This window comes from Furipterus horrens, unplaced genomic scaffold (assembly GCF_987537825.1).
Source record: "Furipterus horrens unplaced genomic scaffold, mFurHor1.1.pri manual_scaffold_4, whole genome shotgun sequence".
In the NCBI taxonomy this organism is placed as follows: Eukaryota; Metazoa; Chordata; class Mammalia; order Chiroptera; family Furipteridae; genus Furipterus; species Furipterus horrens.
In genome coordinates, this window is record NW_028327174.1 from 109578119 (window position 1) to 109594525 (window position 16407).

Here is a 16407-nt window from a genome sequence, read left to right on the forward strand (position 1 = left end):
TAAGCCTCTCCTCATTTTTTTCAATTCTTGTTTCCTCATTCTGCACTGGTTGACTGTTTTTTTCTTCCTTATGTTCCAAATCATTTCTATGAATCCTGGTTTCCTTCCCTTCACCATTGTTTTTTTGTGGATTTTTCTTCATTTCATTTAGCATAGCCTTCACTTCTTCCCTTATGCGTTTGCCGTACTCAAGCATATCTGTCAAGCCTGTGAGTATCTTCTTCACCAGTGTTTGGAATTCTGCAACTGTTAGCTTGTCTATCTCCTCGTTGCTTAGTTCTCCCATTGGAACTTTGATCCGTTCCCTCTTTTGGGCCATACTTCTCTGTTTCTTCATCCTGACAGGCTCCTGTGTTTGTTTGCCTCTGTGTCTTAGGTAGAACTATCGCTCCTGTTCCATTATAAAGGATGGAGCCTTAGGTATTCATCAGTACAGGGCGACCTGTTTCACCATGTTGTGGTGCTGTATGTGGGGGAGGGGTGAGAGAGGGAACAATGCCGCTTGCTCAGCACTAGTCCCTTTTCCAGGAACTTCTCCCACTTCTGTGTACGACTGGCACCTCTCTAGCTGTTGTGCTGCCCGTCATTCCCAGAATGGGTGTGTCTGAGGACGTTCTAGGACTGTGGGGACCCTTTAAACAAGTGGACTCTGCTGAGAGACCGGCAGTTTCTTCCTCTGCACCAACCCCCACTGGTTTGCACACTCAGAAGCAATGAGGCTTGATTTTCCCCAGCGCTGGGACAGTGAGCTGCGCAGTCTGGTCAGGAGCAGGGAACACTCCCCAGATGTCCCTCCCCACTCTTTAAAATGTGTGACTGCGATTTCCGCAGAGCTGCTGCCACCGCTGCCACCACACTGCATCCTTTCCATAGTGGCTCCGCTCCCCCATCCTATCTGGATGAGTATTTCTACTTTATATCTTTGTTGGACTTTCATGTAGCTCGATTTCTAGAACTTCTGGTTTTCTCTAGTTTTGAGGTAGTTGTATTCCTTCTTAGTTGTGGGTCATAGATTAATTTTTCAAGACATCGTATAAATGCAGGAAACAACTCCTATTAACATTTATAAAATATGGTTTGTTATCTACCTATAAATACAATGTACTATTAAAAATATATATAACTTTCTCAACCTTCTTTAAAATAATGAACATTTATATTTACATATACCCATTGTTCCTGTCCAGTGACAGTGAATTTTCGTACACAATTATTTTACACTTCTTTATTATCTACTGTCGTTCTCTAGATTTCATATTCATGGCTCGTCATTTTTGCAAAAATTATGATTTATTTTGATCTCCTTACCTATTGTTGTTCTGTTTTTCCCCACTAACCAGCAGTGGTAGCTGAAAAGCGACAGGACGCTGATGAAGAACATTGTTGACACAAAGAAAAGAAACAGTACGTGGAATTTGGCATGTGTATCTGTGAGTTCATTCTAAGGAAAAAAAAAGTGTTAACTTTGGAGACAGTCAACCTCTAAAATGTACCCTTATTATTTGGTTTTCCTAAAGATTATTGAATCCACCAAAATCTTACCAGATATGAGGATTAATAAAATAAATTATATATCCAAAAACATTTTGAAAGCAGAAAACTGGTATTATCAAAGGAGCTTGCTTACATAAATCAGAGCCACTTAAAAAATTGCTCTTCAACATTAAAAATTTTAGCAATACTTACAGTAATAAAATAAAAAGATGGATTCTATCCAAAATTTTTCTTTTGTACTTTATGCACATATGGAAACCTTACCCCCAACATCCAGGATATAGGAGGGTTTCCCCATCAATGCTAAAGTATCTGCTTATTTTAATTATATATGCTGCTAACCAGAAATTAATTGATAGATTTTTGCACTTTTCTAATCTTTATTCTTGGAACACCACTGCAAATATGCCTATCCTCTCAGCTGCTTCGATTCCTACCTTTTTAATCCTTGCTCCATTCCTACAAAGCCTTCTTTTTTTGGTAATTAGCAATTTTGATAAATGAGTTTAACATAAGGTAAGAGGAAATGAAAGCAGTTTCTCAGTTACCCATTCTTATCGCTATGTTCATTTTAACAGAAGCAAAGTCTTAACTTATAAGACATTAGTTTCTCTTGATAAGAGGAGGAAGTTTTTAAAGAGTTAGCTCTTATAATGATAACACAGAAGCTACTACAACACAAAGTGGTCCTGCTTGATTTAAACACTGTTTACAGGCTAAAATATTTTTAGCGTTACATCATTCTGATATTTATCTTTTTCTCTTCCCTCCCAGAGTAACCACAATACCTTGCAAATACATCAAGTGATTCTCCTATCCATCTTGTGAAGCAAATGAGTATTTTTTATATATATACTCACTATAAACGTCATAAAATAGATGACAAGAATGTTATGGCAGTAATGTATTTTACCTTTAGACAACTCTCTGTAGATTTCCTGCGGCAAAGCTTGTACAAATAAAGACAATGCATTAAGACACCTAATTTTTATACCATTTTTCCTGAACACTAGTCTTAGAAATCTTTTGTTTTGAAGGAACACTAAGACGTTTGCTCTCTAAAGGTCATCAACAACATTTTCTCAAAAAACAGAAAACAGACGAAAACATTTAGCTCTTCAAGCACATTTCAGGTACACTTTAAATATACACTTTTCCACTCAGTTTTTAAAAGAGATTTATATCTAGGATAGAATAAAATTAAATTTTTTAGCAAATAGCTTTGAAAAAAACTTCTGATTAGCCATTTTTAAGAGCCAAATATGACAATTTCTTATCACCTTATTTGCCATTGCAAAAGCCTTCTAAGAGGTTGTCACATGCCCTCCTCTGGTCTAGTGCCAGCACAGCAATCAGTGATCCTTTAAAAGTCAGAACACAGCACTGCTCTGTTCCCATTTCACTGAGTAGAAGCCATGGTCCTTATAACACTTTCAACGGGTCTTTTATTTTGGGGGCCCATCTCCAAGACATTAACCTCACTCTTGCTCATCCCCTCCAGCTACACTAGCCTCCTTCCTGCTTCTGAAATATGACAGGGAAGCTCCTAACTTAGTCGTTTCCTCTGTCTGAAATGTTAGTCTCTCAGATATTCCCTAACTCCCATCAAGCCCTTGCTCAAATATTACCTTACTTAGGTCTACCCTGATCACTCGTTCCTTTTCCTTATTTGAGATATACATGACATATAACATTATATTAGTGTTAGGTGTCCAACATAACAATTTGATATTTGTATACCAAATGTGAAATGACCACCACAGGAAGTCTACTTAACATCTGTCATCTAATATAGTTACAATTTTTTTCTTGTGATAAGAATTTTTAAGATCTACTCTTAGCTACTTCCAAATATTCTTATTAACTATAGTCACCATGGTATCTGGTACATCTCCAGAATTTATTTATTTTGACCACCTTCACTCACCTCTCCCATTCCTGGCCTCCTACTTATGACAACCACCAATCTATCTATATATGAGCTGTTTTTTTTTATGTTCATATATAACAGAAACCATACAGTGACTTACTGCACTTATAAAAACGCATTCAAGGTTCATCTGTGTTGTCCCAAATAGCAAGGTTTCCTTTTTTATGATTGAGTAATATTCCACTGTATAGATAAATCTTCTTTACCCATTCATCTGTTGATGGCACTTAGGTTGTTGCCATGTCTTGGCTATTGTAAATAATGCTACTGTCAACATGGAGGTACAGATACCTCTCTGAGATAGTATTTTTATTTCCTTTCACTACATTTCCAGAACTGGAATTGCCAGGAGGTATGGTAGTTCAATTTTAACTTTTTGAGGAAACTCCACAGTGGATGCACCGATTTACATTCTTAGCAACAATGCACAAGTATTCCTTTTTTCCACATTCTCACTAACACTTATTTCTTGTCTTTTTGATAAAAGCCACTCTAACAGGTGTGAGGTGATATCTCATTGTGATTTTGATTTGCATTTCCCTATCTGATTAGTGATGGTGAGCATTTTTTCATATACCTGTTGGCCACCTGCTTGTCTTGTATGGAAAATTGTCTATTCAGGACTTCTGCTTACTTTTAAAATCTAATTGGACTTTTTGCTATTGAGTTTATTAGTTCTTTATATATTTTGGATATTAGCCCCTTATCAAATATATGGTTTAAAAATATTTTCTCCCATTCAGTAGGCTGTCTTTTCATGTTGTCAATGGTTTCCTTTACTGTGCGTAAATTTATTTTGATGTAGTCAAAATATATTAATTTTTGCTTTTGTTGTTGAATCCAAAAAATCATTACCAAGACCTGTGTTTTCTTTTAGGAGATTTACAATTTCAGGTTTATGTTTAAGTTTTTAACCCATTTGGATCTGTGGAGTTTTGTGTGTGTATAGTGTAGGGGTTTAGTTTCATTCTTTTGGATGTGTATCTCCATTTTCCCAGCACTATTTATTGAAGTTACTGTCTTTACCCCATCATATATTATTGCTTCCTCTGTCACAGATTGACCATAGAGAGATGAATTTCTGGGTTCTCTATTCTGTTCCATTAATCTATGTGTCTGTTTTTATGCCAGTACCATGCTGTTTCTATTGCTACAGCCTTTTTTTTTAACACTTTTATTTTTAGAGATAGGGGAAAGGAGGGAGAAAAACATCAATAGGTTGCCTCTTGTAGGTCGCCAACTGGGAATCTGACCCACAACCCAGGCATGTGCCCTGAGTGGGAATTGAACCTGCGACCTTTCAGTCTGGGGGACGACTGCCAACCCACTGAGTCACACCAGTCTGGGTGATTGCTACAACTTTGTAATATAGTCTGAAATCAGAAATCATAATGTCTCCAACTTTCTTTTTTTTCTTCAAGATTGCTTTGGCTATTTGGACTCCTTTCTGGTTCCACACAAATTTTAGGATTGCTTATGTCTGTGGAAAATGCCATTGGAATTTTGACAAAGATTAAACTCAATCTACTGATTGCTTTTGGTAGCATGAATATTTAATTCTTCCTATCTATGAACACAAACTTATCTTTCCATTTGTGTCCTCTTCAAATACTGTCATCAATGTCATAGCTTTCTTTTAAAAAAGATTTTATGTATTTATTTTAGAAAGAGGGGAAGAGAAGGAGGGAGAGAAACACTAATGTGAGAAACATCAGTTGGTTGCCTGTCACATGTACCCCAACCCGAGTCTGGGCCGGGACTCAAACAAGCAACCTTTCATTTTGCAGGATGCTGCCCAACCAACTAAGCCACACTGGTCAGGGCTTGATGTCTTAAGTTTTCAGCGTAACAGGTCTTTCACCTCCTTGACTAAATTTATTCCTAGCTGTTTTATTCTTTGCAATGCAATTTTAAATGGGATGGTTTTCTTAAGTACTCTTTCTCATAATTTATTATTGTATAGAAATGCTACCGATTTTTGTATCCTGCAACTTTACTGAATTTATGAGTTCTAAGTTTTCTGGTGGAGTCTTCAGGGTTTTCTATATATACTATCACATCATCTGCAAAGAGAGAGTTTTACTTCTTTCTTCCCAATATCATGTTTTTATTTATCTTGCCAAAAAGCTCTGGCTAGGACTTCCAATATTATGTTGAGTAGAAAAGTAAGCATCCTTGTCTTATTCCTTATATTAGAGAAAAAGTTCACAGTTTTTCAGAGTTATGATGTTAGCTGTGCTCTTGACATATTAGGATATATGACCTTTATTATGGTGTGGTATGTTCCCTCTATACCCACTTTGTTGGGAGTTTTATCATATAGATGTGGCACTTCGTAAAATGCTTTTTCTGCATTTATAGAGATGAATATATAATCTTTATCCTTCATTTTGTTAACATGGTATATCACATTAATCAATTTACAGACAGTGAGGCATCCTTGCACAGCTGGAATAAATCTCACTTGATCGTGGTGCGATTATTATTAATGTATTGCTAAATTCAGTTTGCTAATATTCTGTTGAAGACTTTTGTATCTATGTTCACTAGGGATTTTAGCATGTAATTTTCTTTTCTTGTAGTGCCCTTGTCTGGTTTCTGTGTCAGAGTAATGCTGGCCTCATAAAGTGAGTTTGGAACTATTCCCTCTTCTCCCATTCATTGGAAAAGTTTGAAAAGAATTGGTGTTAGTTCTCCTTTAAATGTCTGGTAAAATTAATCAGTGAAGCCAACTAGTCTTGGACCTCTGTTGTGAGGCTTTTGATGACTGATTCAATCTCCTTATTAGTAATTAGTCCCTTCAGATTTTCTATTTCATCATGATTCAGTCTTGGAAGGTTGTAAGTTTCTAGGAATGTATCCATTTCATCTAGGTTGTCTAATTTTTGGCATATAATTGTTCATAGTAGTTTCTTATAATGCTCAGTAATTCTGTGATATCTGTTGTAATGTCTCTCCGCTTTCACTTCTGATTGTATTGAGCGTTTTTTTCTTGGTGAATCTAGGTAAAGGTTTGTCTATTTTGTTTCTCTTTACAAAAAAATCCACCTCTTTCACTCATCCTTCTGTTGTCTTTTTAAGACTATTTCATTTATTTCTGTTCTGATCTTCCTTATTTCCCTCCTTCTGCTGACTTGGGCTTTGTTTATTCTTTTTTTTCTAGTTTTTGGAGGTGTAAAGATGGGTTGAGATCTTAGTTTTATTTATTGTTTTGAAAGAGACAGAGGAGGAAGAGTGGGGAGAGAGAGAAAAAGAGTGAGAGGAAGAGAAACATCGATTTGTTGTTTCACTTATTTATGTATTCATTGGTTGATCCTTATATGTGCCTGAGTGGGAACTGAACTCTCAGCCTTGGCACATCGGGACAATGCTCTAACCAACTGAAGTACCTGGCCAGGGCTCTTTCTTTATTTCTTGATAGGCATTTGTTGCTGTGATCATCCCTCTATGGACTGTTTTTGTTGCATTTCATGAGTTTTGGTGTGTTGTACTTATATTTTCATTGTCTTAAGATTTTTTTTATATCTTCTTTTACTCACTGGTTTGTTCAGTACTATGTTATGTCCACATGTTTGTGAATATCCCAGTTTTCTTTCTGTAATTGGCTTCTAGTCTCAAACCACTGCGGTTGGAAAAGATGCTTTGTATGTCAATCTTCTTAAATTTCCTAAGACTTGTTTTATGAACTAATAAAAGACATATTCTAAGATAACAATGTTCAATGTGTGCTTAAGAAGAATGTGTATTCAGTACCTTTTTGATGAAGTGTTCTGTACACATCTGTTAAATACATATGGACTAATGTATCACTTGAGGTAGATGTTTCTTTATTGATTTCTTTTTGTTTGGATGATCTATCCACTGATGAAAGTGGAGTATTAAAGTTCCCAGCTATTATTGTATTGCTGTCTAAATCTACCTTTATATCTTGTTAATATTTACTTTATATATTTAGGTGCTCCTGTGTTGGGTGCATAAATGTCCTTCTCTCAGATTTCCACTAACTTCCCTCAAGTCTTTCCTCAAAATTTCTTACTGAGGTCTACCTGATCACTCTTTAAATGCTGCAACCTGTCCCTATCCTACCCATTCCCACACACTTGCCACATTCCCTTACCCTAGTTTATTTTTTTCCATAGCATTTACTTCCTAATATATAATATAATTTACTTATTTATTATGTTATTTGACTTCCTCTTCTCAAAAGTAAATTCCAAAGACATGACTCTCTGTTTTGTTCACTGATATATCCCAAGTACCTAGAATACTGCCTGGCACATTATAGGCGCTAAGTAAATATTTGTTGAATAAATGAAGAAAAAGGTAGATTTAAGTTTACTACTATTTCCTTAACATAATTAATCTAAGAGTTAATAAATAGCTATTCTTTAATTGATAAATCATTACATGCAAATAGTGCTAAAGTTTCTGATAAAGAAATGTGAAATTCTATACTTTGGACTTCATTCATTGGGCACTGAATCATCTTCCTTTAAACACTGAACAAAGATACCCAGGTAAGAAAACAATAGAGGCCAAAATTCATTAGGCTAAGACCACACAGAAATGGGGTAGTCTTTTCTAATATGCACAAAGGCAATGCCAGCATCCTCTGGTTTTCAATATTCAAACTTTAAAAATCTAATAATGTTTTAAATAAAATCCTTCCAAAATGTTTTAGATATTTCCTGAAAGAATAATTGTGTTTTTCCCTGGCTGGTGTGGCTCAGTTGGTTGGAGCGTCATAAAAGTTTGTGGGTTTGATTCCTGGTCAGCACACATACCCAGGTTGCGGGTTTGGTCCCCAGTTGGGGTGCTTACGAGAATGCAACCGATCAATGTTTCTCTCTCACATCGGTGTTTCTTTATCTCTTGATTAAAAAAAAAACAAAAAACAAAAATTAAAGGTTTTAAATGTGGAAAAAAACAATAAAAATTCCAGAAGAAAACATAGATAAATATTTATATATATTTCTGCAAATAGACTAAAGCCAGAAATCATAATTTAAAAGTATAACTTTTAAACTAAAAAACCATATAATCTGAAGTCGTAAAAGTACTGCTTTAAAATATAAAACTTTGATTTAATAAAAACAAAACAGGATTATAAGACAAAAATTGAAAATGTGGAAAAAACATTTCCAACTCATAACAGAAAAAGGATTAATGTCTATAGAGACAGGAAAGAGATTAGTGATTATCTACGCTGTGAATATCACTTTGATTACTATAAAACTGTAGTCAGTCTCATCAACTCAAATAGAATTACTTCCCTAAAATTGGTATGTCTATTATTAGAGTGTGGCTGAAAACAGTTTGAATCATTAAAAAGCTCACAATATCCTGTTTAATATTCATTATTTACAAATAAACATGTATATATGAATGTAAATATTAACTCTACCCTCTAATCCATTATAAATTCTAAGTCATAAAATTAAAATAAACTATACCTACTTAAAATAGAGAATAAATTCTTTATGAATAAAGCACTTTAAAAAGTCTTAAATACATGTTTTAGGATAGAAAAAGACTTACCGTCCAAAATTTTATAAAGTACTGTAAAACTGTTGTAGCCACGAAAAGACAATATAATAGGGAATACAATAAAAACAGCAGGAAGAATTTGTAATTAGAAAATCCCACACAGTTATTCACCCTAGAAGAACACAGAATGTCACACTGTAAAAATAAGACAAATCCATAAACTCACAGAAACAAAAACTAGAATGTTTGCCAGGGATTGGGGGAGGGGAAATGAGAAGTTGTTTAATGTAGACAGTGTTGCAAGATGAAAAAGTTCTGAAGACTAGTTGCACAATGTGAACATACTTAACACTACTGAACACTAGAAATGGTTAAGATGGTAAACTGTATGGTTTTCTTTACAGTTCACCATATCTATAATAATAAATAAGACATTTCAAAAACCTTAATTATTATTTGGAAACAAGTCATTTGGGAAGTAGGGCACATGTCTTAATTGTGGATATGTGTTTTTATTAAATTCTATAAAAAATTCTAAATTTTAATGTTAATTCTTAATATATAATTATTTGAGTAAAAAACATCAGATAATATTTTTAAAGGAAAACATTTAATATAAACACGTGCATACATATGTGTACATGTACATATATATAAGTAGATCGATCTTGTTGTGTATGAATAATTAAATTGTCCTTGAAAATTTAGGAATGCTGAGATTTTTAAATCACTAAATTCTCTCCTTCCTGCCTCCCCACACCTATATGTGACTTCCTCTATCTTTATACATACCAAGGACAGTGATGATCCATCTTAAGAATACATCTAAAAAACAAATAAGCATAAGAAAATCCATGTAAAATATTATCCTAATTCTAATTGCTGATAATTTTCCTTAAATTTTCGCTTTTACAAATACATTTGGAAAAACCAACCCAGTAAACGCTAGAGAAAATTTATGCCATTTCCACCAATATTTTCATAGATAAGAGGTAACAATTTTTTTATACCAGAATTCAGCTGAGCCTAGCCAGTTGCTTTGGACCACATCAAATGAGATTTTAATATACAGATGTGGTACACAGAGCATTTGGTACATTAGCTAGTACAATTCACAAGTCAGCTGAAGGAAATAAAGTGAAATACAGACAATCCTTATTTTAAACATGTACAAGTCATAAAAATATAACTTTAGAAGCAACTATGTTAAAATATTAATACTGATGGGTTATTTTTTCCATGTATTTTATAAAATTCCATCTCATGGATAAGCACTATTGTACCTTTTATAATCAGAAAAAAAAATCCCAAAATTTGCCTCCCCGCCCATATATGTAACCTATATATAAAATCAGACCACAGATCACCTCAAATAACATGATAAATGAGTAAACTAATACCTAGAAGGTTAAATAGCTTGTCTAACTCAAGTTCAAGGATTAACTGGGATTTCCAAACTAGGATCCTTCCTTCCACACACTACCTTCTCACAAACACACAAGGAATAAAATCTTTCGAGTTTTTCTGGGAACAATGTTACAGATGGAAATTGAAAAAATATTTTTGTGTGTGTGTTTTTTTAGGTTTTAATATCAACATTAATAACAAAAAACAAGAAACTTATCACTTTGGTCTTTTTAATCCAGGAAATAAAGTTATTATTAAGAGGGTTATTACTTACTTGCCCATCAATATTATATTAAGCATGAACATACAAAGTATACTTAAAGAAAATCCTATCAACCAGCACAGGAACTGTTATCAAAGATTACTCCAAAGTATATTCTAGCTTATGGGAATATTTATGTTAGCCCACCTATGTAAAAAATAATGGGAGAGGATGAAGTGTTTTTGCTAAGTATAAAGCATATAAAATGTTTCTTCCCCTTTTGTTCTCCTGTTACCAATTTCCAAAGCTGGGGTTAAAGGGAAGCAAATAAGGGTAACACTTACATGTCACATGCTGAGCAATGATGCGCACGATCAGGTTTAATCAACTGACATCTTTCACAATACCTGATGGCTACATTTAAGAATTAAAAGGAAGTTGTTGAAGGATGTACAAGTTTAGTGGATTTGACTATAAAATTTGTTTTCATTTCTTGCATAAACAACTCTGGGGAAATTGACAACTAATAATTCTGTCATCAGGTTTGATAATAATTCTCTGACTAGCTGGTGACCTCGGGTCAGTAACTTGCTTTTTAAAAGCCTCAGTTCCCTCTTCTGTAAATGCAAATTATAATACCAAGTGCAATGAACTATTTTTCAGATTAAAATGAAACCTTCTAGGACATATCAGATTCTCAATAAATCAGTAATCATTACATAAAATTATTATTTCTAATAAAATATAAAGTCATACTCTATGATGAGAAAATTAGTGAGGGAGAGAAAACCAGGGAGATTAAAAAGTGTACAAACAGCCATAGTGGAGAACACCCAGGAATAGTTTTACTCCACAGATATCTCCCGAGGCCTATTTAGTGAAACAGTGTGTTAGAGACCATGGGAGAACTCCAGGCTGTCAGAGGCTTAGATAAAGTCGATGAGGTGAGATTGACATTGATAATTAAAAGGCAGTGGCTTGTCGTCTACAAGGTAGAAATTTGAGGTGTTCAGAGAAGACTCTCTAAGTCACTTCGTGTTAAAAATGAACAGAAGTTGAATAGAGGTGGACAGTGAATTCAAACTTTAAACTGGGTTTAGTGAGGAGAAAAGAATCATTCCAGGCAGAAAGAAAGACAAAAAGAAAAAAAAAAAAATGGAGAGGGGCAACATGTTAGCAGAGCTAAACTGCTGGTTGAATCAAAACTAGAAGGGAGAAGGTTTAGGAAAAGACATTTTGTTTCCTGAATAGATAACAATATGTCCACATCGCTTGAAAAAATACAAAGAGGAATTCAGTGAGAAGGCCCCACCCTGGTGCGTGGGCCCCCAACTCCCTCTGTGAAGGTAGCTCCGTTACTTTCAACGATCTCAACATGTATTCTGTAATTGTGTTCTTTAACGATGAATGTGTAGTGCTTCTATAGTAAGAAAAAAAAAGAAGAAGCCCTAGCGTTTGGGATTCTAAGCAGTAGAAATCCAGTATAAAATGGGTCCCCAGGGCAGTCAGAACATAAGGCACAAGTCCCAGACCTGGCCATTGGGGACCACTGCACCTCACATCTTCATCTCTAAAATGCAGACAAGTGCAGCACCCATGTCAGAGCTGTTCTGAAGATTAAACAATCACCAATAAAGTGCCTGGCATGATTCTAGTGTAGTTTTCAATTCACAAAGGGCATTGTTCAGATTAGAGGACAGCTACTATAAATTATGAAAAGCAGTAAAGCTTTAAGAAAAAAGATTTTAAATCATGCCTCTTAACTTTTTGTGGTACATGTACTGTGCTGAAAATCAGATATGAACAGGTTACTTGAAAAATGACCCAAAATTTTGTGTATAATCTCGGGACTTCATAAATTCTCTGAAATCTTACACCCTGGATTAAAAACATCTAGTCTGCAGAACTATAACTACTAACAATTATTATAAACCAGACCTTTCATAATTAAGTATAAAAAAGGATTATTTTAAATTAGCTATCATTTACTAAAAATTTATTACATATAAAGTTCTATACTAAATGCTTATCTCATTTATGAATCTCATTTAATACTTCCACTAACCCAGAGGTAGGTATTATCCTCATTTTAAAATGAGGTAACTAGGGCTTAGAAAGTTTAAGTGACTCTCATTGTACTAGTAATGGAAAAGTTGAGGTTTGATCTGAAATCCATGTTTTCATTCCATATGGCAATATACTAGTTATCCAAAAAAAAAGAGCAAAAAATGCATTAAAAGTTAAAAACTTGGTCAAGTATATCCTCCAAAAATCTTGTGCAAACTTGTACTTTTTAAATTCACAATATGTATATAACTATACAAAATGGAAGTCCTTTTATTTTCCCTTGGAGTTGACAAGCATGGTGGGTTCTGAAGTCAGAGTACTTTGATTTAAACTTGTTTTTTCACATTGTCTGACCTTGAAAAAGTTATTGAGTACTTAAGCCTTTTGGTATCTCCCTTTCCTATTCTACAAAGTGGAGACAACAATATCATCCACACAGGACTGTTGTGAAGTTTAAATTAGTTCATACACACAAAGCACTTAGAATAATTGTTTGTTATTACTATTATCTGGTATTTGAATGAATTAATGAGTTATGTAATACATAATTTAAAACAATTTCCTGTATTTAAATGACCAGTTTGTTGACTCATAGTTTCAACCCTATCATAAGGCTCTTCCCTTGAGGAAAGGAAGCTGCTGCTGCTGTACTCACACATCTCTCAATGGAGGCAGTGGGACAGTGGAAATGTGAACAGCTCTGGGACCACTCAAACCTAAGTTCAAGTTCTGGCTTTATAACCCTGAACAAGTTTTTTGCCCCTCTGTGTCTTACTTCTCTCCCTTCCTAGTTAGCACATTCTTGATTTTTTAAGAACTACTCAGTGATAATGCACAATATTCAAATTCAACCCCAAATTTCCAAATGACAGTTTACTAAGAATAACTGAAATTTTTAGTCATAAAGTTGGAAAAAAATATGCAAGAAAAAGAGACTCATATTAAAGTGAGCCTCTTAAAAAAATCTGTATTCTGTATCAATATATGTACACAGCTATATCTAAAGCACCACAAAATACAAACACAGAGAAATCTTGTTCTTGCCCATGTTATTTGGGGAATCAGAATAACCATTTATTAATTAAATTATGTATATATATCTTGGCAGGAATGACCATATTTTAAATATTCTTGAGTGGGAAAGCTTAATATTAATTTTTCTTACTCCTTGAGCCTGACGTGGTGTAAACAGGTAAGTCCCTTGCTGTTCTTCTCAAAATTTCTTGTTGTCGTTCTTGGCTGAATTCTTTTTCATAATGTTCCCTTTCAGAATTGGACAAGTAGAACTATAAAAGGAAAAATATTTATTAATTCTTTTTATAACCATAATTAGGAACTATCATGCCCACAAAGTTTATCCAGAACAGAAAAAAATACCCTCAAAATTTTTTCTACAAAGGCAAAACTTTTTCTCAAATTTCTTTAAGACAAATCAATTACATTTAACAAAATTTATACCTCTGACACATTAAAAAATCTTTGGCTCTAACTTAATGATGAAAAAGAACATGAACTAAATATTTCTATATCTTCTTTTTCTTTTTACAGAGGAAATTCCTCCATCAAAAAGGTAATTTTCTGGCCAAATGTCTCAATGAGGTCAACAAATCATTCTTTTATTACTCTGTTTCAGAGTTTAAAAAGCTAACCAAATAAGAATATTATTTCCAGAATTATTTAGGACTGTCAGGACAATCATAGTATCTTTTTCTCAAGCAGAGACTACTTTACGAAGTCGTTTCTAGTTTTCATTTAAGTATTCCCATGGTGTAACCTGCCTGTAGTTCATCTCTTAAACAGCATTTTCCCTTCAAAGGACTTCAGTTGCTCTTCTTTTGATGTCATTCTAGCAACTGAAGGAACCCCAATTTTATAATTCTATTCCATGTAACCAGGAACTTTATGTTTCTATCAGTCTTTATTTCACAGAAGTTTTTAAAAACTAAAAATGGCTTGAGACTTGCTTTTGATTATGCTTTTTATTTTAACAATACTGTTCCTCAGTTTTTATTTACTTACACAGTTTTGCTCGAAAAGTCCTAAGGAATCATGACTGGAATTTTATCTTTTTTTATTTACATATTATGGTCTGCCTGTTAGCTCAAATACCAAAACTCCCCATACTTAAAAAAATTTTTTTTTTTTTAATCCTCACCTGAGGACATGCACATTGATTTTAGAGAGGGGGGAGGGAGAGATGGGAAACATCAATCTGAGAAAGAAACATTGATAGGCTGCCTCCCATACGTGCCCTGATTGGGGATTGAACCCGCAACGTAGGTATAGGCCCTGACTAGGAATTGTAGCCACAACCTTTCAGTTTACAGGGCAATGCTCCAACCGAGCCACACCAGCCGAGGCTAAAATACCTTCCCATACTTTTTTTAAAAAATTAATTAATTTATTTATTGTTTTTCGATTAAAGTTCTCCCACTTTTCCCCCAATGCTCCCCCTACACACAGCCCACCCCTTCTCCCAGTCAAACTCCACCCCGTTGTCCATATCCATGGGTCATTTACACTAGTTCCTTGACTAGACCCTTTCTTTTTCCCTCCATCACCCCAAATCCTGGTCATTGTTAGTATGCTCCTTGTTTACATGCCTCTGATACAATTTTGCTCTTTTGTTTGTGTAGGTCATTAGTTTCCTGTATTAGATGATAACATATGGTATTTGTTTTTTGTTGTATGGCTTATTTTGCTAAGCATAATTCTCTCTATAGTTCCATCCATGTTGGCGTAAATGGTCAGAGTTCCTTCTTTCTTTCTGCTACATAGTATTCTACTGTGTAAATGTACCAGTTTTTTGATCCATTATCTACAGATGGGCACTTACGCTGTTTCCAGCACTTGGGTTTTGTAAATAGCACTGCTATGAACATAGGGGTACATAGGTTTTTTGAATTAAGTGTTTCAATATTCTTCAGGTATAATCCTAGTAATGGAATAGCTGGATCAAAAGCAGCTCCATTTTTAGTTTTTTGAGGAAATTCCATACTACTTGCCATAGTGACTGCACCAGTCTGCATTCCCACCAAAAGTGCACTAGAGTTCCCTTTATTCCGCATCCTCACCAGCACTTGTTTGATGATTTGCTGATGGCCATTTCGACTAGTGTGAAGTGGTATCTCACTGTGCTTTTTATTTGCATCTCTCTGATGGCTAGTGATGTTGAACATTCTTTCATATGCCTACGGACCCTCTGGATGTTCTCTCTGGAGAAGTGTTTGTTCAGGTCCTTTGTCCATTTTTTAATTGGGTTGTCTGTCATCTTGGTGTTGACACATGTTAAGTTCTTTATATATTTTGGAGATCAATCCCTTCAGTGAGGTATTGGCAAATATGTTTTCCCACATGGTTGGTTCCCTTTTCATCCTGCTGATGTCTTCTTTTACTGAGCAGAAACTTTTTAGCTTCATGTAGTCCCATTTATTTGTTCTTTTCTTTATGTCCCTTGCCTTAGGCGATATATTGGCGAAAAAAATTGCTACATGGGATGTCTGAAAATGTCCTGCCTGTTTTCCTCTAGGACTTTTATCGTCTTACAGCTTGATTTAAGTATTTGATTCATCTCGAATTTATTCTGGTGTAGGGTGTAAGTTGGTGGTTTAGTTTCTTTTTTCTTTTTTTTTTCTTTGCACATCCCTGTCCAGTTTTCCCAGCTCCATTTGTTGAGCTCTTTTCATTACATTTGATGTTCCTTCCTCTTTGTCAAATATTAGTTGACCATAGAGACCTGGATTTATTTCTGGGTTCTCTGTTCTGTTCTATTGATCTATATGTTTGTTCTTACACCAGTACCAGATATTTTGACTACAGT

At 34.6% G+C, this 16407-nt stretch overlaps 1 protein-coding gene across 4 annotated transcripts in view; it reads right to left on the bottom strand.

The window, feature by feature from the left end:
- Positions 1-16407, bottom strand: part of ZDHHC20 (zDHHC palmitoyltransferase 20) — an 82850-nt gene that overhangs the window by 21328 nt on the left and 45115 nt on the right. For all 4 annotated transcript variants that reach the window (XM_090273914.1, XM_090273916.1, XM_090273917.1 and 1 more), the window contains 5 exons: positions 13753-13873; positions 10865-10934; positions 9704-9736; positions 8963-9083; positions 1309-1441 (listed from right to left, as the gene is read on the bottom strand). In XM_090273914.1, coding sequence (XP_090130040.1) covers positions 1309-1441; positions 8963-9083; positions 9704-9736; positions 10865-10934; positions 13753-13873 — 478 coding nt within the window. The remainder of the gene's footprint in view (positions 1-1308; positions 1442-8962; positions 9084-9703; positions 9737-10864; positions 10935-13752; positions 13874-16407) is intronic.